General features: G+C 30.6%; 1 protein-coding gene across 1 annotated transcript; it reads right to left on the reverse strand.

Moving 5' to 3' along the window:
• Positions 1 to 228: 228 nt before the first annotated feature.
• Positions 229 to 18,135, reverse strand: LOC139529821 (uncharacterized). Its single transcript, XM_071325733.1, has 3 exons — positions 17,765 to 18,135; positions 3,722 to 3,865; positions 229 to 1,012 (listed from the first exon to the last, which is right to left on the reverse strand). The coding sequence occupies exons 1-3, from the start codon at positions 17,817 to 17,819 to the stop codon at positions 798 to 800; spliced, it is 414 nt and encodes a 137-aa protein (XP_071181834.1). The 5' UTR covers positions 17,820 to 18,135; the 3' UTR covers positions 229 to 797.
• Positions 18,136 to 22,639: the final 4,504 nt, after the last annotated feature.

Raw genomic sequence — 22,639 nt, forward strand, 5'->3', positions numbered from 1 at the left:
CATTTATGTTATAAATCAAGTCTTTTTTAAACAAAAGTAGAAAACACATTTTTTGTACCTTTCAAGAATTTTGACAGTGGTGCTTCTTTAAAGTTTACATAACTTTTACCTTCATTGTATATGAAAAAGTGTATAGTATATTACTGTACTTTTTCATATTGTTGCTGGATTTTGAAATTATCTAGAAGCTAAATGAAAAGGGATGAAAAATAAGAAAATCAGAGAGCATTGACATTATAGTAATATGTTTATTTCAGATAACAATTTCTAAAGAAGAACACATGACAGCTTTATTGTAGTAAACCAAAAATTAAAACCATTACAATTATTAGCATTTTGCGTGATTTGCCCATCCGAGTTAAGTATGTGACAATACCAGTCCAACTATAATGTTTATAACATGCATACATCAATCTAAATGAATAAATAAGAATCTTAGAGTAGTATAGTTTTATCACTTACACATACCCTTTTGTTTTAAGAAAATACAAATGAGATAAATAATATTTAAACATGAAAGATGTTCTTGCAGTGACTAAAATAAGCATATTCAATTAACATTTAACGTGATAAAAAAAAATTGTATCCAAAGATAGACATGGTCAATTGAATCAGCATTAATCACCAAAATCAGTTCACGATACAAATTGACTGCATTTCAGAAAACTGTCGAATCTGGATGAAAATTCAATGTTCTAGATGAAATACCAGGTATTCTTAGACCAACGTGCTGCTGGTCATCCGTTGAAAAAGTCATTTCCGAGATGTAACTGATAAATATCCTTTGCATTGGGCAATTAACTGACTATCCATATCATCAACATTAAAAACATGATAACTTTTACTACACCTGAGTTGATAAATGAAGAATTACAGTAGTCTGTATCACAAAAACAGTAATGTGCTGTATATCCCATAACATCATTAGTCCAATTTTTGCATCCGTTTGTTTCATTAATTCCTTGTAAAGAACCAGGATGGTAACATATACGAACAATCCCTATCCATCCATCTGAAAATTTTTTTTTAAATATTATTAACAAACAATGAATTCGAATACCCGCGCAAAAAATATATATAGAAATAAGAAGATATGGTATGTGTCAATAACCAAACTCTCCATTCAAGTACCAATGTGTAAAAAGTAACCAATTTTAGATCAAAGTATGGTCATCACCACAAATCCTTTGCTCACTCCAAACATCAATCTTAAACAGCCCCTTGTCAGTAATCTGATGTCCTGTAGTTGTCGTTTGTTAATGTGATTCACAGGTTTTTCTCGTTTTTCGTTTTTTGTCGAGCCTGTGACGTTTGCGAGACAAAGCGATCCATCATTCCGTCGTCGGCGTTGTCTACAAATATTCACTCTGTGGATAATATTTTTTGAAATTTTAATAATTTCTTAAACTATCCTCGATTTCTACCAAACTTGACCACGAGCTTGTTTATGATCAAAAGATAGTATTTAGAAGGACTAACAATTGTAAATATTTATTTCCTGTTTTTCGAATATTACTTATAAATGGAATTTATTCCAGTAAACATTATATACAGTCTTCAAACTTTGCCATAAGCTTCTTACAATCGAAAGATATTATCCAGAGGAAAATGTTTAATATTTTCCCCCACAGACAACAGATAGGCGAATCACTTTGTTCCGTGAAACCCTTACGATCATTTCATATAACACTTATGAACCACATCAAAGCAATAAAAAATTCAATAAACGACAACCACGGTTATAACATGTTCCTGACTTGGGATATGTGTATGTTATGAATATGTATAGGACATATAAGTGGTCTACATGTTCGACATCTTAAGCTTGCCTTTAATCGGAAACTAAATCAAAATGATGTACAGATGAAATAATTCTCAATGCATCTAAGAAGAGAGATTGTCAGATTTAATATATGTCCAATCTTTCAAAAAAACAAATTGAGAGATTTGTTGCATGTTCCATGATATGTTCATAATAGAGTCTAAAACAGATAATTCTGATTTAGGGCGGAAAAATATTGTGACCTATAGTTGTTAATTTCTTTGTCATTTTGGTCTCTTGTGAAGAATTGATTCATTGGCAATTATACTACATCTTTTTTTTATAGTCGAATCACGGATGTCTCTTACAGAGTTATGACAAATATAGAATAAAACTGATACTGCATAAGTTTTTCTGGCACAATCACTATTTAGCTGAACGATAAGATGCAAATCATAAGATATCTAGATAACAGATATGTCGTGAGATCCGTAAATGTACATATTTCGGTCTATTTCCTATGCTGACAATTCGAGTGTGGATGACCATGGAGAGTGTACATACACAGTCAGACATGATTTTAATGTCGACGCAACAGTCTTGCTCCCTTTCGAGTTCATGCTTTTCCCTCAATATTGGTATTGAACCTTGCTTTGCATCTTTTTGAGTGATATTTCAACATTGACAAATTGCTTCTGCTTCGGTATTCAATAATATCTTTGTTAGTACAAATAAGAATAAAATATAATCATTTTTTAAACATTATATAAAACCCGTGTACATGTAGAGTATAAGGTTAAAACAACAACAGAAACATCTAATCTATTAATGAACTGTTGGATTGTATGTTGCTGAGGTTCGTAATGTTATCTTATATTCCTCGACGATTTCATTGATTTTTCGACTATTATATTGTCACATTGGATTCTTTGTCTCTGATTTTTCTGATTTTTCATCCCTTTTCATTTAGCCTCTAGATAATTCGAAAATCCATCAACAATATGAAAAGGTACAGTAATATACTATACGCTTTTTCATATACAGTTAAGGTAAAGGTTATGTAATCTTTAAAGAAGCACCACTGTCAAAATTCTTGAAAGGTACAATAATGTGTTTTCTACTTTTGTTTAAAAAAGACTTAATTTATAAAATAAATGCATTCATATCGGAAACAATTATCCTTATTGTATTATCGGTGAATTCTGCTTTCATTATTTGCATTAAAATTTTTCCTCTTTACCGCAGTTTCTCAGATTTGTATACCGTTTCTTAATAAATGCATGGTCATATATTTATGGCACAACGATGTTTAAATTGTAAATTCATTCGTCCCTCTAGAATGTAAATTTCTACGATTTATGTTCGCAAAACAAAAGGGCAAAGCAAAACAAGGCAATTTAATATGATAATGCCTTGTGTTTCGTATAAGGACTATCGATTTGTAGGTATTCAATAGCTTCACTTGATTCTAATTTCACAGATATTTTAATTTCGCTTACACGAGATTGGAATTTTACTTGAATTCTTCTATTGATATATGCAAAGTGTATTTTACCACTGGTTGAAATGAGGTAAATTGGTAAAAAAAAAAACACCATTGTAAATGTTTTTATGGCAAAATGTCTGTTTTGCTTTATATCGTTTCAAGGTTGACTCGTTATAATGTATAATTGTATAACTAAAAAGTACAGATACATGTATCAGGAAATGAAGCGTATCTTTCAATTGTAAGCGACGAAATCATGTCATAATTGACCAATTTATTATTTCATACTATTTTTCAAAGAAAGGAATAAGTAACATAAATGTTGTAGCTTACTTATGGCGTAGTTAGTATATTATAAAATCATCACGTTTTTACCCTGATAAATTTGCTCGTAACATAATAGAAAAAATATCAATTCTTCGATACTCTACAATTCTAAAAATACAGTGCTTTAGTGAACTTGTACATACTACCTTTGTCAGGTTGTCGTTGCAAGGCACATTTTGCATCTGGTCCTGGACAATGATCGGCTTTAAACTGATATGCCTTAAAATAAACCCCACAGGCAGGGTTAACGTGGTTCTCACAGTTAAAACACTTCAATCCAGCCACTGAAACTGAAATAGTAGAAATCAATATTAATCAGTTTATAGTGTTATAAAAGCAAAGAGTTTATGTGTAACTGTATGTTTTATTTAAAGGATCAAAAGTAATGAATAGTCTATATAACAATTAACGTTCTGACTTATGTGTCAAATCATGCGCAAGGCATCCTCCATGTAGCGTCTTTTTAGCATGGCAAAAATATGCATGAAATTGATTAATACAAAATATCAAATTTTGTAAAAATATATGAAGAATACCCTTGGGACGAAGCTTTTTATTGTTAAAATTTTCATCAATTTTGTAATACCATGAAATCAGCATGTGTATTCAAAATTGTCTATGCTGATGAATAAAAAAGGCAACAGCAGTTAACCTATGTTAAAAATACGTTTAATATTTTGTTCATGTATAAAACTAACACAAGAGGGAATTTCACTATCTCATGATTAAAACAGAGCAAGACTGGATCCTTGGACAGTTCTTTTATATGCTTTTGTATATTCTGCAAATGCATGTTGTCATATCAGTATTAATTTGTTAAGGATATGCATTGGGAAGCTTGTGACCATGATAACATGAAGACTAAGCTGGATATTGACCTTTTGTGTTTAAGGTCATGAAAATGTTACCTTGAAAATCGTATTGTATCCTAAAGTACTAGTATACATCGTGAATGAGATCATTACAATGATGGACTTGGTAACGATAATATTATTGTATTACAGCAGGTAGTCTGATGGACGTGGTAACGATAATATTATTGTATTACAGCAGGTAGTCTGATGGACTTGGTAACGATAATATTATTGTATTACAGCAGGTAGTCTGATGGACTTGGTAACGATAATATTATTGTATTACAGCAGGTAGTCTGATGGACTTGGTAACGATAATATTATTGTATTACAGCAGGTAGTCTGATGGACTTGGTAACGATAATATTATTGTATTACAGCAGGTAGTCTGATGGACTTGGTAACGATAATATTATTGTATTACAGCAGGTAGTCTGATGGACTTGGTAACGATAATATTATTGTATTACAGCAGGTAGTCTGATGGACGTGGTAACGATAATATTATTGTATTACAGCAGGTAGTCTGATGGACTTGGTAACGATAATATTATTGTATTACAGCAGGTAGTCTGATGGACTTGGTAACGATAATATTATTGTATTACAGCAGGTAGTCTGATGGACTTGGTAACGATAATATTATTGTATTACAGCAGGTAGTCTGATGGACTTGGTAACGATAATATTATTGTATTACAGCAGGTAGTCTGATGGACGTGGTAACGATAATATTATTGTATTACAGCAGGTAGTCTGATGGACTTGGTAACGATAATATTATTGTATTACAGCAGGTAGTCTGATGGACTTGGTAACGATAATATTATTGTATTACAGCAGGTAGTCTAGTTTTAAATAAAGCAAATGTCTTAAAGTTGATGTGTTATTCTGCAGTTGAAACTCTAATTAATTTAGTTGGATAGTTATATTTAATGAACATGTCGTCGCAAGTTTTCAATTTCACAAATTATGACATATTATGAAAGGATTTGGCTGTTTCCTTCCTACAACAACAACATTTACAATTTAATTAGGAAAGTTACACTTGGTTGTATAGCTAGCCATACGTGTCACGTTAGTCACATACTAATTAACAGAGGTGGCGAATGGTATTACATGTAATTTTTGTGACTTATGGTAGAATAATAACAGTTACAGTAATTTGAATATGTTTCAGCGACGTGCGATATTCTGAAAAATGTAAAACTGTCAATTAAGTTTTGTGCACATGTTTAACCTCATTTTACACAAGCAAATGAATCAATCATTTGAGAAATCAATAATATCATAGAAGACCAATTTTACTCTTTTGATGTTTTGATGAAGCCACGCTCATACTGATTTAATTTTGTATGATAGACAACCTGTCTACGACTGCTGACATCTATCGTTTTAATGACTGTACCATTGATAATCGAGCTTGATTAGATATATCGTATTTCATTAACCTATTTGGACTTCAGACATTTGTAATTGTTTTGATATATTAGTCCAAATGCAATTTTCGTGACAAAAGAGAATATTTGTGAAAGTTCAAACCATTATCTAACATGAAAAATGGAGGTAAGGTAGTTGCAAAGACTGAACAAAAATTTCGTAAAGTTTACTTTTTAATCACCATCACGTATCATTACTGTTGATATTTATCGAAATTATGACGAATGAACAATGCAATGAAATTAAACATATGACATTATCGAAGCAGCGGGTACATGGACTGATAAGATGTGAATTGATTTCAATTATTTAACAATTAAAATGCACAAATGTGAACATAATCAGGTTACCGAATTACCTTCGATAATGAAAAAAACATCATTGTATTAAACACTAACGATAAGACGTAATTTTAAACAATTCAAATAGAAATGCAACCGTTGAAATTAAGTAGGAATTGTGCTTTTTAAGTTGTTGCTTTCTCTGTTTGATTTACTTGTTTTTGTTTTCGTCGTTTAGCCATATGTAACAGGCATTCCTAGTTTATATCGGGGTAGGAGGTTTCCAGTTGTTAAATATAAGGACATGTGGTATGCAGGACAACTATCTATCCAAATCACAAGTCGTAAAAGCAGAACTATAGGTCCAAGTACCGTTCATGATTGAGTTCACGAAGTAGCAGTATTTTGAGTTAAACATGAAATAACTGGTGTGCTTATACATGTTATAGATGTAAAATATAAGCATTTGTACCAATTTAAGTAGCAATCTGATTAAACAAGTACACAAGCTATTTCTTAATGAAAAAAATGTTTCATCATATAAACAATATTTCATGTTTCTATTGACAAAGATGAGACCGATCCTATCTTCCTTTGTAAGTTTATATTTGTTATTATGACGAATAAAAACACACTTTATGACAATAAACCAATCATCATAAATCAAAAAACAAATACATTTTACGTTTTCGGTCTAATAAAAGTTCAGCCGAATGAGCTACAAAAGGGCATATATGCCATTATATCAGTCCTATTCAAAATCCGTTAAGACCATTGTTGGTAACCTAAAGAGTGATTTACATGATACCACAGACCATGTATGTATGTCACGAGATCAATAGGGAATACAAAGAAGTAGTAAAAACCGATTTCGTAATTTGAGGTTGTTTTCAGTTTTTCATATCTTTAATGTGGTCTATTTACGTCTAGATATTGGACAATTTCTAACCCGTTTAATAATTCTTGACTATCGCTTACATATTTTGCAATTTTTATTCATATTTAATACTTTAATTTTCGAATTCTTCTTCTTTTTTTACATCTTTATAGGTGAGGATATCAGTATTAATTGAAACAAAATAAGAATTAAACATCATGCGTATCCATAGGCTTTATACACAGGATTCCGAACACCAGTTTAATTGCGGTTAAAAAAACTCACCCTCTGTATTTAGCAATTCCTATTGTAGCAAGATAACTTGACACAAAAGAATATCTATATTTTAATATTTTTATTTGAATTCAATAATTCTGAAAACCTCAGCTCTCTGTGGAACGTTATGTAGAGGAACAACTATGTTAATGATCTCGTCAAAACAAAATATCTAAAACCTTCGCTACATTCTTACTTGTTCACATATATTCGTTGGAAAATTCGCTGATTACGTAGAAAAATGAAAACAAAGAACAAATTGCACCATGATTTGAGAGTTTAACAATGATATTGCATTGGTTCCAGAGCTAAAACACTTAGTCGATTCATGTTTACTTATACAGTTTCTTAAAGGTCATTGTCGTAACAGTATAATCATTACTTTTGATTTAAAACAATGATAAAACAACTTATTTAGAAGTAATATCGAACTGTATACTCAATTCGAAAAAGGAGGAAGTCCTTTTAACCTGACGAAATCGGAAACTCGATAATATCAAACAAGACATCGAAAATACAAATCCAAATCCAAACAAAGGATATACATCCATAAGAAGTGGTGGCATGAATGTCAACGAGACAACTCTCCATCAAAGTCACAATGTTCAAAAGGTTGAAAATTGTAAGTCAAAGTACGACCTTTAACAATGATATATAGATATGAACACTGATTTCTGTACTGGTCGATTTTAAGTTTAAGAAAATGATTTAATAATTAGTGGAAATTTACTTTAATTTACAATATTTCAGTAGATGCTTTTCTGTTAAAAGGCTAAACAAAGTTTTATTTGTATATCGATAATTTTTGGTTGAAAATCTATAACTGTATTTTCCACCACTCTACTGGAAAGTTTATAGTAGAGGTCGGTCATTTAAAGACGTACCAACCGTATCATATACGTTGACGTATCCGCATCTGCAGATGTACCAAAAAACAGTATGTGATCCCGAGCTTTAATTTTATGTACTTTCAATAATTCAAATGTGCGACTGATTAATTTCTAATGCAGAAATTTACAAAACAATTAGAAAATATCGAGTTTTTGTGGAGCATGTAACCCGACTTTTAAAGATATTCCGGATAGTTGGAACAATTTACAGGCATGATAGGAGTGAATACGGTAAAATCGTTTGTTTGTGTATACATGAACTTGTGCTCACTTAGAACCAAATTGTGATTTGACAAATAGAGTGATACTCAGTACTTTTTTATTATCTTTTATGATAAAATCGCAAATGAACAATATTCAAAGTTCCTTACATATAAGTTACTGTAGTACATTTGATTTGTTTGCGGTATTTATTGGTGTAAGATCTTAAAATAATTTTTAACTAAATTATTAAAGAATTGTGTACGATTTTCGTGTACCAGCCCTAGATTAACTCATCTTTAAGGGCATGTAAAAGAAGTTGATAGCACCCCTTATTTTTTACAGAACAACACTATCACAAATAATGTGAAAGTGTATGTTTGATTGTTTCGAAGAGATTCCAATTATTTCGTTTTATAAAAATGAAACATGATCTTATTAATGAGCTCAGGATCACATAATATTTTTTTATATATATATCTGCAGATGCGGATACGTCAACGTATACAATACGATTGATACGTTTGTAAATGACCGACCTCTAGTACGTACCCTTATAGATAAGATTAAATATACATGAATATGTCGACTCTGCCAACAGCTACCCACGATACGACTTCCCAAGAGTAATAACAACTGGTCTATCAGCAATTAAACAATGGGGAACAGAGATCATTTGAAATTATTAAGTATAAGTTCGTGTTGTTAAACATTGATTTTTGCAACAAGTCCTTAGATATATAAGATTATCTTCTATTTTTACCATGTTGATCGTCTGCGGATACAGGAATTAACCTTTTAAAAAACCCAAATCTTTATTAAAACAATTAAAACAGTTGTGCCGAAATTTGATTATCAAGAAAGAGACGCCAATTATGATGACTATTTGAAATATTTTAGACGATATTTATAGTTTCATTTCTAATGGAAAACGAAAAAGAAGTTAGTTCCTTTTAACATTATTCTTCAATATTACGATGTTATTCAGAATAAGATTAACACATAATGAATATTTTATTCGAATTTCCCCCTTTGATCTATATGTAAAGATACTTAAAATACAATATGATCTGCTTCACACTGTGTCTTTATATTGTAAAGCGAAATTGAAAATTGATTAAATAAGAGATAATTAATTTAAACGTTTTTCTTGGCATTTAACACAACACAAAGTATGCACTTGATAGTTAACAGATAATTACAATTTATATGCATATGTTTTCAGAAAAAGGTCTTTGAATTTCTATTACGTCAATACCAAAGAAATTATGAAAAATGTTTGACATTTTCATCTATGTAATTTCATTAGTTGGAGGGTGAGCTAGAAATATATAAATAATGGACAATAGTAGAAGTAGATTATCTAAGTTAACTACATTAAATATTCTAAAGAACTTGCGTTTTAATCTGTTTTAATAACGATTTTACGCAGGTAATACATTTATGCCTAGAATTACCTTTCACTGAAACTTCAGCATTGTGTCTTAAATTATTACCTGAACATGATCATATTACCAATATGTTCTGAAAATGGTATCTAGACATGAAAAATTGAAGATTTGATTGTGTATGTTATCATGTTTGCATATATATAGGATCCTTTACTATAGATAATTTAGCTGATCTGTAAGAATAACATCTTCATGCCTTATATAGCATGTACTGTAGTACGACGCTAGATTAAAAATGACGAGGAAAAGTGACAACCCGCCAGAAAAAGCTGAATTTTTATGAAGCCCAGGAGGTCGTGTGTCTAACAGGACGGCTACAGTGCAGGCGATTTGGTGTCACGATATCTCAGTAGCATGGGTTCGAATCCCGGCGAGGGAAGAACCAAAATTTGCAAAAGCAAATTTATAGATCTAACATTGTTGGGTTGATGTTTAGAGGAGTTGTATATATATATAACTGTCCAATTACGAGACACCTCTTAAGAACAGGACATACCTTTGATAATACCACCTTTCAAATAATTGAGGTAAATCAAAATTGGGACTCCGACAGGAGAAAACAGAGAAAGGTTCTGGATGCATTAGCTACGTACTCTTGAACCTGATGGACTTAATGAGAGGGATGAAAAACAGTTCTACCCAAAACCAAAGGAATAAATCATGAATTTCATTCTATTTAACTAAAACAACTATTTGTTTAGATTTAAAAATTGTTATGTACAATAAACGGCAAAAATATGTTTTATATACCCCATCAATCAATATGTTAAACTTTTACACAAATTTTTTCTAGCCGTCAAGCTGCAAAGATATTTTTTGTCATGCATCCAATTTCACCTAGATAGATGCACACGCCCGATGAAGCTAATTTGTTTAGCGAAATATTGCGTAAATAATATATAAAATATAACAACTAATTTTATAACACTCATTGGTGTGTTAAAGTTACATTCTTAGACACTTATATATATATATTGTGGGAAAATGTATAATCTAGGTTAGCTTTTCTCTGATTTTAGTTATTTACAGAGAATTGTCATTTGTTTTTGATTATTTTGTGCATAAGTGTTATACGTGATCTTACATATACTACAGTTTGCAGTTCTAACATTCATCACGTATGATAAACATAGACGTCTACTCGTTCTACTGGGGTTTTGTTGTCTCTCGTATTTCAAATATATAGAGAAATAAGAGGATTTGGTTTGATTTCAAAATGAAACAACTATCCATCAGAGCTACAATTTAATTGAAACACATCCGTAATAGGATACCATGCACATGATCTTGAGCAATGAGAAAAGCCCATTTTGAAAATTCGATTTTAATAGGTCCCTGCATAAAGACGTTAAATAGTTCAAACGAAAATATAGCTGCTAAATTTGAAACAAAACAATTTACTAACAACAAAAAGTGCAAACATTAACAAGCCAAAACTAGGAACACTGAATGACCCTGAACTTTTGACACTGCTGTAAATAATAATGTAAATAAATGTGTTTAACTTTAAACGATTTTCTTCAGTGGATTCTCGAGAAAAAAAAGACATGGGAAATATTTGGTCGTGAAACTGTCAGCCCTGACATTCGCCAAAGTTGTTCTCAAAGTTTGCTTAATTGTACCGTAATTGTGATCTTCCTTCACCGTCATAAAGAAAATGTAAATGTGTCTGGAATTTAGTTGATTATCTTTTACGAGGATGCTGTTTTTTAAAAGAAAGGGAAAGAAACCAAATATCTTTGTAATATCTTTGATTTATTAAAGCCTTTATGCATATATACATTTGTACACGAAATTATCAAAAGTCACTTATATAAGTTATTGATAAAATAAAAACGCTTTCTTAAAAGATTTTTGTTAAATCTCTCTTTCTCTGACATAAATCTAAATTTTCTATTTCTTCGCTTATCATCAACATACTGCATAAAAAAATAAAAACCCGTCATAATGAAATAGATGTATATCATTTGCTCCATAAAATGATACTACACTCTGTAATTAATTGTGATGGGATATAAGTTGGTGTATTTCTAGAACAAAAAGCCCGGAATTATAACATGATACATACATCGCAGAGCAAGTATTCAGTTTCGCAGTAAAACACACCTTTTTAATTTGGGGGCAAAAGTTACAAGCAGGTTTTAAGCATTCCAATAGGAACCAACTATGCAAATCAACTCTATGACCATTTAAGTTGGAGTTCATTTAAGCACTTATAAACAAAGATGTATAGTCATTTTGTACCCTAGCCAGCCTTTATATTGATATATATTCAATGGATTATCGTAAGGTGTAGATGAACCTAAGTAAATGTATCTAATATATGCATTGTTTTTTACAGATTAATTCTTTTATAAAATATGTAGTACACATTAAAAAAGATGTATATCAAACGTTTTGAGAGGCAACACATTAGTAAACGTTAAATCCTGCATAAAAACAACGTGTGACTATACCTATCAAAGTTTCCAGGTGATTCATAATCAAATCAATGATCGGTCTTTATAAAATTTCTACGATAGGATGTTTCTATCTTGTGTACGAAATGGAAAATGTTGGGTCCGATTTAGGAATTGTCGCTACGAGTAAGTCAATGTACAAAACGACTTGCTTCTGTAACAAACAAGATGCTCGACGAAATTAAATCATATAAGTTCAAATAGAGTTATAATCGTGATGTCCTTTAAATAAATTATTCAAACTTATACTATCGAGTCCCTTTAATGTATCCTCCTACACAGGTCTTCCGTCATGTTTTTAGAAAATCGCATCGAATTTAACCACAGTAATTTTCTTAATACTATAATATTTGACCAACGAAACGATTTCGATTTTGAAATAAAAAGTTTTCTCGACTAAAAGCAATACACCAACTTCATCTGAAAATGAATTATACATTGCTCAACCAATATGATATTCAACAGTTGCTACCTAGAGGTTTTTATTATTGTCTCAGTGAACAATTAATGACTAAGGATTTTTTAAATGAACCTCTCGTTCTTTTTCTCTAAAAGATCATAGAAAAGTACTAAGACCCTATAGAAATATGTTCTATGGTCTTGAGCGAAACATTCTAGGTGATACACGTTTTTTTATTAACAATACAGTTTTTCCTATATGTGTTTGTTTGTTATTATGTACCTTAAGGTTGTTTTACTCTTGACGTGACTAGTTATTTATGGATCCAGATGCAAGTTTTTGACTTTTTTGGTGGGTTCGTGTTGTTTATTCTTTAGTTTTCTATGTTGTGTCATGTGTACTGTTGTTTGTTTGTCTTTTTTATTTTTAGCCATGGCGTTGTCAGTTTGTTTTAGATTTATGAGTTTGACTGTCCCTTTGGTATCTTTCGTCCCCCTTTTGCTACAGAATTAAGATTCGAGTGCAAATGGTTTTGGCAGTGTTTTTTTTATTTCGTTTACTCTGATTTGTATTTTGTTAACTTGTAATTGACGGAGAAGGTGCTGACTATAACCTGTATGTGCAATACACAACGCAAGATTTTCTGTTGGGTTCTTTGTCAAATGTTCAATCAACTACAGTATTTTAAAGTTTTAACCAGTTGTGATTTATGTTTACGAAGAATTGGCTGATGGATTCCAAATCTTATAATATTAAATGTTTGTGACTGTTCGGGTTTCTCTCAAAGTTTAGTAAATGAAACGAAACATTTAACAACTGTCATACAAGTACAATGTAATGTTCAGCTGTCTTTAACATGAGGATCAGCTCACCATAATGTCCGTTTATAGATATAGGAATATGAAATTAGTTTTCCATTCGTTCCGTTATTTGATATAATCTAGTGTTTTATTTTTAAAGTTTAAGTGTCTTATCCTTTATGAATATACATGTATGTCTGTATTTCTTTTCATCTTGTGTTACCATAACTTGTATTGGTAATTTATAATGTTAATTTTCAAAGTGAAACCCCTGACACGCTTAAAATAAAAACAAAACACCATTTGAAAGATAAAATTTGTAATTGCTGCGGATATCCAAACGATTTAATCTCGGTGAATAATTCAGGTTTTTCAGATCATACAAATTTGTTTAATTGGTTGCTGTGGAGAACTCTGATATCTGAGTAATATAAAACCAATAATGCCACTCCTATGACATCATACAACAATTCGAAAAGTACTGAGGACGTTATTAAAAAGATACTGGTACTTGTATGTTCTTTTTTGATTAACATTTAAGGCAATGAATAAAATATATCTAATCCAAAATAGAAATACAACATTCTGTCAACCCCATTTTAACGCTGCTGATAATTCACTCAAGCGATAAGCGCATTCTAGAATTAATGGGATACTCAGCAACTCGTATAAAAGTTCTGATATTCGATTCCTTTGATTGGTTATTTCTATGGAATTTGCGGATAACGTCGCACTTTTAGTTTATTAAATGCGACAATAAACGTCCATTAACCCAACCAAAAAAAATGCATTTTCTAAAGTAATCTTCATAGCATAGCTACTCACTTGTAACCCTGTCCTCAATATGAATGGTTCTTTGGCAACTTTTTGTGAATTTCAGTTAAATCTATTATTTACACAATATTAGTTATGAATTGGATAGTCCGTACACATTTTATGAATCTAGTTTTTATATATTAAATATGTGTCAAATCCTTTGCAAAATCATATCACAAATAGAGACATTAATACTGGAAGTATAAATCCACAAGCAGGCATTTGATAAAACTTCTACCAACTGTTCTACGATTGAACTTAATTTAACAAGTTTATAAATTGGTTGGTATTTGTGATGAATTTTAACACTTCTCGGTATTTCTACCGTTTCTGAGTTTATGTTCTAAAACAAGTATATGTTGTGGAATAATCTTATGCCATTCAATTTCGTATCAGACAGTCGTTTTTAGTAAATCCAATTTAAACAAATCTGTATATTGTATTGTTTTATTCCAAATGTTGTGCATTTGGGTTGACTTATTTACACGATAAAATGCATTTTGTATTTGTCAAACATCGAATTTAACATAAATGTAATTTTACCGTATAAAATGGATATTACATTAATTGTTATCGTAAAAGTCAAGACATAAAAAATGTTCTTTTTTTACTGAAATAACATTTATTTATGATTGAGATATTATCGTTATCATATACAGATGTAAACTGATATACAAGACAATAACATTGAGGCATTGTACAAAATGTATTGACCATATGGTTTCTGTATTTTACATAATATAAGTTTGTGATACGTAGATGAATGACCGATATATTCACGGGTTTTATACGAATAAGTCCACATGGATTATAATAGATCTGTGTATGTTTTTATTGATATAGAGTGTTGGTATTATATATATTTGATTTGTAAAATAATATGAGAATAAAACGTAATGGAAAAACTCTAATGTAACAAACTTGTGCATGATGTAAGGGTTGGTAGATTTTGACGTTTTAACAACACGTTAAGTACAAGGAAAACATAAAAAAGGAACACAAGGGAAAATACTTGGAATTGAACCTCTATTGAAATAATTATAGAATGAAAAACTATTTTCTAAACATTTATCAGCAATTTTGCGATCGGAGTGTTTTTCTTATTATGTCCCTACCCTGATGTATTAAGTCAGAAATATGACAGTTTGTTTTTTCACTAGTTTCATATGTTTGAGCTTTTGATTTTGCCATTTGATATTGCCACTTTATGGCAATAAAACAATAATATACCACAAATTGAAATATAACATCGTGTTTACCCCGGACTTAACGGTAATGATTAATCACACTTGCAAAAAGCGCTTTCTAGCACTAATGGGATTATCGGCAACTCGTATACAAGTTTTGGTATTTGATTTCCTAGACTAGTCATGTAAATGGGATTTGAGGAACACCTCTCACAGATTATTAAACACAACGATAAACCGACGTCTATTAGCATAAATAAAAAATGCATTTTATAGAGTAATATTCATATCAAAATAACTCACATATAACCCTGTCCTTAATGTGAATGGATCTATAACACCATGTATGGCTAAACATTTCAAATTGTTTATTAATATCAAATATTTGTCAAATAATTGAAACAGTCATATCACAAATAGAAACATTAATACTGAAAGTATAAATCTACATGCAGGCATTTGATAAAATATGGGTAATTTCCACTAACCATTCTACGATTGACCTTAATGCAACAGGTTCAATTGGTTGGTATGTGGGATGAATTTAAACACTCATCAGTATTTCTACCGTTTATGAGTTTATGTATTTTAAACAAATATTTGCACTGAAATAATCTTCTATCAATAAATCTGAACACTGATAAATATTTATCACATCGAAGTATCTTCGCCATTGTTTTTACAAAATCACATTGTTGCTAAAGGAACGTTAACAGCATACCACAACACTTATTTATAAACATAAATTGTGGCTCATCATAGCGTGTTGTTTTTCGTTCTTGGGGTGTTTTCACTTTTGTTATCAGTTTTGTTTTTATGATATCACTCAGTATTTGGTACTTTAAACTTTTATGAATATGTTTGTATTCCCGTCGACTTTTTTTTTTATTAAAAACAAATCTATGTTATTCATGCATTCGAATTTTATATCAGACATTCGCATTTTTTTTTATCAAGTTAAAACACATCTGTATATTGTATTGTTATTATAATAAATGTTGTGCATTTTTGTTAAACCATTTGGAAGATAAAATGAATATTTTATCTGTCAAACGTCGAATTTAACATAGATGCAATTTTACCGTATAAAATTGAAATAACAATAATTGTTAGCGTAAAAGTCAAGACATAAAAAGTCTTCTTATTCTACTGAAATAATATTTATTTTTGGATGTGATGTTACCGTTATTACATAAAGATATAAAGAGATATCTAATCATTGACAGGTTTTACAAAATATGTTTGCCATATGGTTTCTTTCTTTAAAATATTATAAATTTGTGTTTCATCGATAAATGACTGATGTGTTCAGGGCATTTACATGTATAATCTATTGCGATATTAGCTAATACCTTGCATATAAAAGCATTGTATGATTCTTATATATGATCACCGTATATAGCTATATTATAAATTTAAAAGAGTGATTTGGGGTGAAAAACGGAATAAATTTACTACAAAAAAGTTTTATGTAGGGTCTTATTTACCTGATTGTCTGTTTGTCTTTTGTCTTTGTTTTTGCAAGGCATTCCTTTTCGTTGAGTGATGATATTCAAAATGTTCCACAGCTTTTTATGAACCCCCTATACTAATTCATGCGTAGTTTTGGAGCGTTTTTTTTTATACAAACAAGTCCACATGTATTATAATAGTATTGTATATGGCTTTATTAGACTTGAGTGTTTGCTTTATATATATTTTTGTAAAATGATATGAAAATAAAACGCTGGTATATACACTCAAATGTGATAAATTTGTCTTTTCTTTTTCCCACTCACCATGTACCTATTTTGGAAAAAGACAGTTTAATTCCTCATTAATTTTATGTGTTTGAACATTTGATTTTACCATTTGATACGGGACTTTTCGTTTGGACTTTTCAATGTCCATTGTTTTTTTATTGGTTACATGTGGATGCGGGACTGCCTTTTTCATTCTGTTTTTCAGTCATATTTTTGAAGTCATAAATGTCTAATTCATGAACATTTTTTTAACATCAGTAAATCACGTATTTGATGATAAATATTTGTCTCATTAACAATACTATTAATGTACTTGATAAAGTACTGAAGTATACAAAAAGAAATTTAAGATAAATACCACTGAAACATTTTAACCCTGGATAAAACGAAGTTAAATTTAAAATATAAACTATAGTATTAACGAAGACAAACACAGATAGAGAAACTGACATAGAGAGAGAAAAAAGTAACACAGAAAATGGAGTTGAAGAAAAAAGAGAGAAAAATTATCATACCTGCTAAAGACATGAATCCAATTAATGCAAAGTGAAGTGAAAAATCCAATATCATTTCATTTCTTAAAACTGTTCTCCTTGTTCTTCAATGCATTACCATTTAGTTGATATTCATAAATCCCAAGACAAAACACACATTAAAATATTTATTCACTCTTTAGCCACGATCATATATTTTGCAATGGTAGGAGTATCCTTTATTTATTCCATTTGGTAGATTAGCACAGAAAAGCAATAGTAACGTCTATGCATTGGAGGAACTAAGTGTTATTTATTCTATTCGTTAGATTAGCTACTTCAACACTTCTAATGATTCTGTATTTTCTCCAATGTAATTACTGTCTACTTTATGTGTTGCTAGCAACGATACTAAATGATTGTGTTGTCGCTATGTTATTTGATTTCTCCTCTGCAAGCGGAAACTTGTGACCCCAGGAAATATAAAAATCAGATAAAATGGAAATATCGACACTTATACAATTTATACTATTCTCTTACATTTCAAAAAACAGATTATAACAATCAATAAACACAATTGCAAACTTTGATTTTTAAATCTTTATTGAAAGTAAAATGTACCGAAGAGGAATAATGTTATCAACTCCATATAAAACCATTGTGAACAGCATGATCAGTAATGGAAAAGATAGACTTAGGAACTACTTTCTAAGAAATACATACATCCGATGGAAATGAGATACGTCAATATATATAATAGGCACTAGACAACATAACGAATCAAAATCACAGTGTGTCACCAGGCGGGGTACATATTTATTGGATTCGTTAAACAAACTTCATCAAAAAAATTCATAAATTCGTTTGATAATCTTCATCAGATGTCCTCCTGGTCAAACTTTTGAACTGCTATTAAGCATGAAAAGTCCGAAAAACTGAAACCCAAAAGGTAATAAATTCTACCGCAATCTATGTAAACTAAGGTGTCAAAGCGTGTTACAACCTTACTTATTATTATAAATAGCGTTTTTTGCAAACCATAACGATGAATGCTGATACATTATTTAAAGTTGCAAAGGCTCCTTAAACAATTCAAATGTATTCAAATCCTATTGAAAAAAAAGAAATAATACTGAAGGAATATTTTTTGTGATCTTTGTTGAATTATCATCACAGCATTTTCGGTTTCTATCAATATTTCATCAGCTCCAGAATATAAAGTGTTTACAGGGCAGTTAATTAATCCGTTACTCCATATTCTCACTTGCATTAAAAAGAGTTAATATGTGGAAATTGTTGTGCCAAGGTTCTAAATTAATGGTTTATTAGACGCCACTATATATGAATTAGTCGACTCTTATTGAATATCTGTATTACATATGAGCATGCATATATTTGACTTGTCGTTACCACAACCCTGTTTGTTTCACCTCAAATGTGACATTTATTCTCGAAGTTTTATGAGCAACACGAAAAGTTTAAGTTGTAGAACAGATCTATGCACGCTTCTCCATTACCCGAACATATGGCCGGGTTATTGCGGGGTTCATGTTTCTCGTTAAACGATGAATTTTGATCACGCATGCATGCAGTTTCGTCTATCCTTTTGTGCTGTCCCATGGTTTTCGTCGTTTGCATATTTCGGCAGATAGATTGAGCACGTATATATTCACAGGGAGGTGCGCAAGAATAAAAAACTGTTCTCGCCAAGTTGTAAGAGAGAACAACTGATTTCGAATACAGCGAAGTTTTACAAGCATAAATAATTATTGTTTAATTGATATTTTTTTTTATGTTTTTGCGGCAAAAAAATCTTTACCTATAAATCGTTTCTAATCTGTTCATATGCCAATTGTGGCTTATCAGTTTTATTCACATATCGACTGAAATGGATTTGCATGGTGAGTAATGAACTTTAGTAGCCATTACTTAATATGTTTACGTACTTGTTATTGTTTAGTGTGCATGCAATTCACAAAGGATTTTTCTCATTAGATTCTGAATCAAAAAAGAATGACATGTTTTCATTCAATGTCAAAATGTACATTTATTGGAAATATTTCAACGAAAATAGTGAGAATTGAATTTTTTGATGATACGCCTTGACCGAAATTTTATGATTTTGAATGATTATACATCAAAAACTCTCTTTTGTTTGAATAAAACGAGAACGTTTTACTATATACAATTTGAAACACTTTTTGAGAAGAAAACTCTAATAATCGGCGTTCCGTAAATGCATTTAAGATGTTTGGTCATCGTTCTTGTTTTTATTTTGCTACAAAACATGTACATTGACCGCATATTACTGTATGAATATGACTATGCATATGAATAATTCCCCCTAATATCGCTAAGTTAAAACAATGAAATAAAAACAGTCTGTTTTTGTCAGACACAGTCGTCGTAATATCTAAATTGTATAGATTTCATCATTTAGAGGAAAAGTCTTACAAATAAATTACATTCCTGTTTCAAGTTTGGTATTTGTAATCAATATTTAAATCGATGATTTACTGCTATTGTAATATCTAAGACTGCGAAGTACCCTGATTGTCCTTAATCCATAAATATCAAATAGATACACAGCGTTATCAGACTTCAAAGTAATGCAACATAGAAATATTGACCAATCCCAAGATGTATCTCTAATTTGAAAGAAACGAAGGTTTTTTTTTTATTCTTAATTGCAATTTGTATATTCACCTTTCAACTGTGGCATTGCTATTTTTTTTCAACGTTCTATTTCACGGTTGTTGCCATTGGCGTGTAGGATTGCATAGTTTCGGCGAATTATATACTGTAAAATATAATTAATTTGAGTCGTGTTTTTTTGTCTATTTTATTATCATAAAGCATTTCGATTTACTGGTTGTGGCCTGTGTAATTTTCGTGTAAAACTTATGTTTTTGTTAGAGTGTTGAATGTTAACCATGTTCCCAATGTGTTTGTATATGCCTTAGGATTCTTTAAAATTTTTACTGTATACTATTATAATGTTGATTAGCAGCAAACATAAAGCGCATCTTTAACTATATGAATATAACGAACGCAATATATGTATTACTGGTAAATTATTAAACCAGGGATATCGTTACCATAAATTACTTAAAACCTTTACTAATTTTTTCCATAGATATACAGATTTGGTTTTGCAGTTTGGTTGTACCTGTAGAAAACTTATTTCAAACGGGATAGCACATTCTCATTTTTACGGAGATGTTGTTAACAGTGCACGGAAATTTAGAAATGATCCTTGTAAACAAATTGCTCCTTTAAATTAACTTATTCTAAAAGGTTAACAATTCAACACTGTAATAAGATCACTGAATATTGTTTGCATTGATATAAATATTGATTTTGTTATCAGTAAGGTAAAAGCAAACTAAATATTACTAGTATGTTATATACATATACACATGCATGGATCTACAATCTGTCGATACCTGTAACTTGGCATGTACTCTCAAATCTGTTCCTAGTGTCTTTATGTTGTCGGGATGTACAAGTACCCGGCCACGTTCACTTGTATTTTTGTCCTTCTGATTAAGTTAAGCCTTTTTCAACTGATTTTTATAGTTCGTTCTTATGTTGTACTGTTAAACCACTGTTCCAGGTTAGGGGGATGGTTGGGATCCCGCTAACATGTTTAACCCCGCCACATTATTTATGTATGTGCCTGTCCCAAATCAGGAGCCTGTAATTCAGTGGTTGTCGTTTTTTTATGTGTTATATATTTGTTTTTCGTTCATTTTGTTATATAAATAAGGCCGTTAGTTTTCTCGTTTGAATTGTTTTACATTGTCATATCGGGGCCTTTTATAGCTGACTATGCGGTATGGGCTTTGCTCATTGTTGGAGACTTATAGTTGTTAATGTCTGTGTCATTTGGTCTCTTGTGGACAGTCCTCTCATTGGCAATCGTACCACATGTTCTTTTTTATATATCAATTAAGAAATATGTCGTTGTCTCAATGCATTTTCTGACATAAAAAAAGACAGATTAAAACAACTGTACAATCAATTGCTAGTGACATTTTCAATAGCTTATATATTTTGTATAGAATGAAAGGATATGTAACAGTGTTAATGTTGTCATTTGAGGGAAATGATCATGTTTTGTACAATATGCATTATTCAATATGATGATATTTTTTTCAAACGTTTAATTCAAAACATGTTTTTGACGTTTTAAAAATGTATCAATCAGCCACTATATTAAAAAGTAAAAAAACACAAATATCAATCTCCTAGGAAAATTTAAAACAGAAAGTCCTTTATCAATATTAGGAGGAAACGTGATTGACCTGAATTTGAGCTACTAGGTCTGTTTCGAGAATAAATTATCCAATGCAAGTTAAAATACATCTTAACATGTCTTCAGTGTTGCCTCAACACATTTCATCTAAATGTTCTCTTTTTAAAGTCGCTAGATAATTACCTTAATTTGAAACTCTGTCAAAACAGTTGGGTCTTGTAAACATTACGAGAGAAAATAGAGCTAAATATGAATTTGATAAAAAAAAAAACAATTTGATTTACGTGATTTTATATGTTAAGGATGTGCTTAGGTGAGGTTTATGTCACATGTTCTGTCTCCTTTTTTTGTGTTTTTCCATATGATACAAAGTATCAAAACCATTTATCTTTTCATATCAGACATGATAGCTACTAAAAGGTCATACTTTTCTTTTGATTTGAGAACAAAATAATACCAATTCAAATGTAAGGATAAGGTCCGAGTTAGTCATTCCCGCCCTATAAAAAAGAGCAAATACTAGTATCTCCAAAATGACCAACCAACATCTTGAGCTTATATTTTTCCTTAACTTATGCCCTTCCGACTTGTACTATAAATTTTAAATTCTTGATATTTTTTATTATCTCCTAAGTATATTCTTAAGAGTGAGTTGGAGA

This window comes from Mytilus edulis, chromosome 7 (assembly GCF_963676685.1).
Source record: "Mytilus edulis chromosome 7, xbMytEdul2.2, whole genome shotgun sequence".
Classification (NCBI taxonomy): domain Eukaryota; kingdom Metazoa; phylum Mollusca; class Bivalvia; order Mytilida; family Mytilidae; genus Mytilus; species Mytilus edulis.

Excerpts from the sequence above, each read along its gene's own strand:
- LOC139529821 (XM_071325733.1), bottom strand. The coding sequence starts at position 17,819 with ATGATATTGGATTTTTCACTTCACTTTGCATTAATTGGATTCATGTCT. Across the intron at positions 3,866-17,764 it reads TGGATTCATGTCTTTAGCAG|TTTCAGTGGCTGGATTGAAG; the intron begins GTATGATAATTT and ends CTACTATTTCAG. Across the intron at positions 1,013-3,721 it reads GCAACGACAACCTGACAAAG|ATGGATGGATAGGGATTGTT; the intron begins GTAGTATGTACA and ends AAAAATTTTCAG.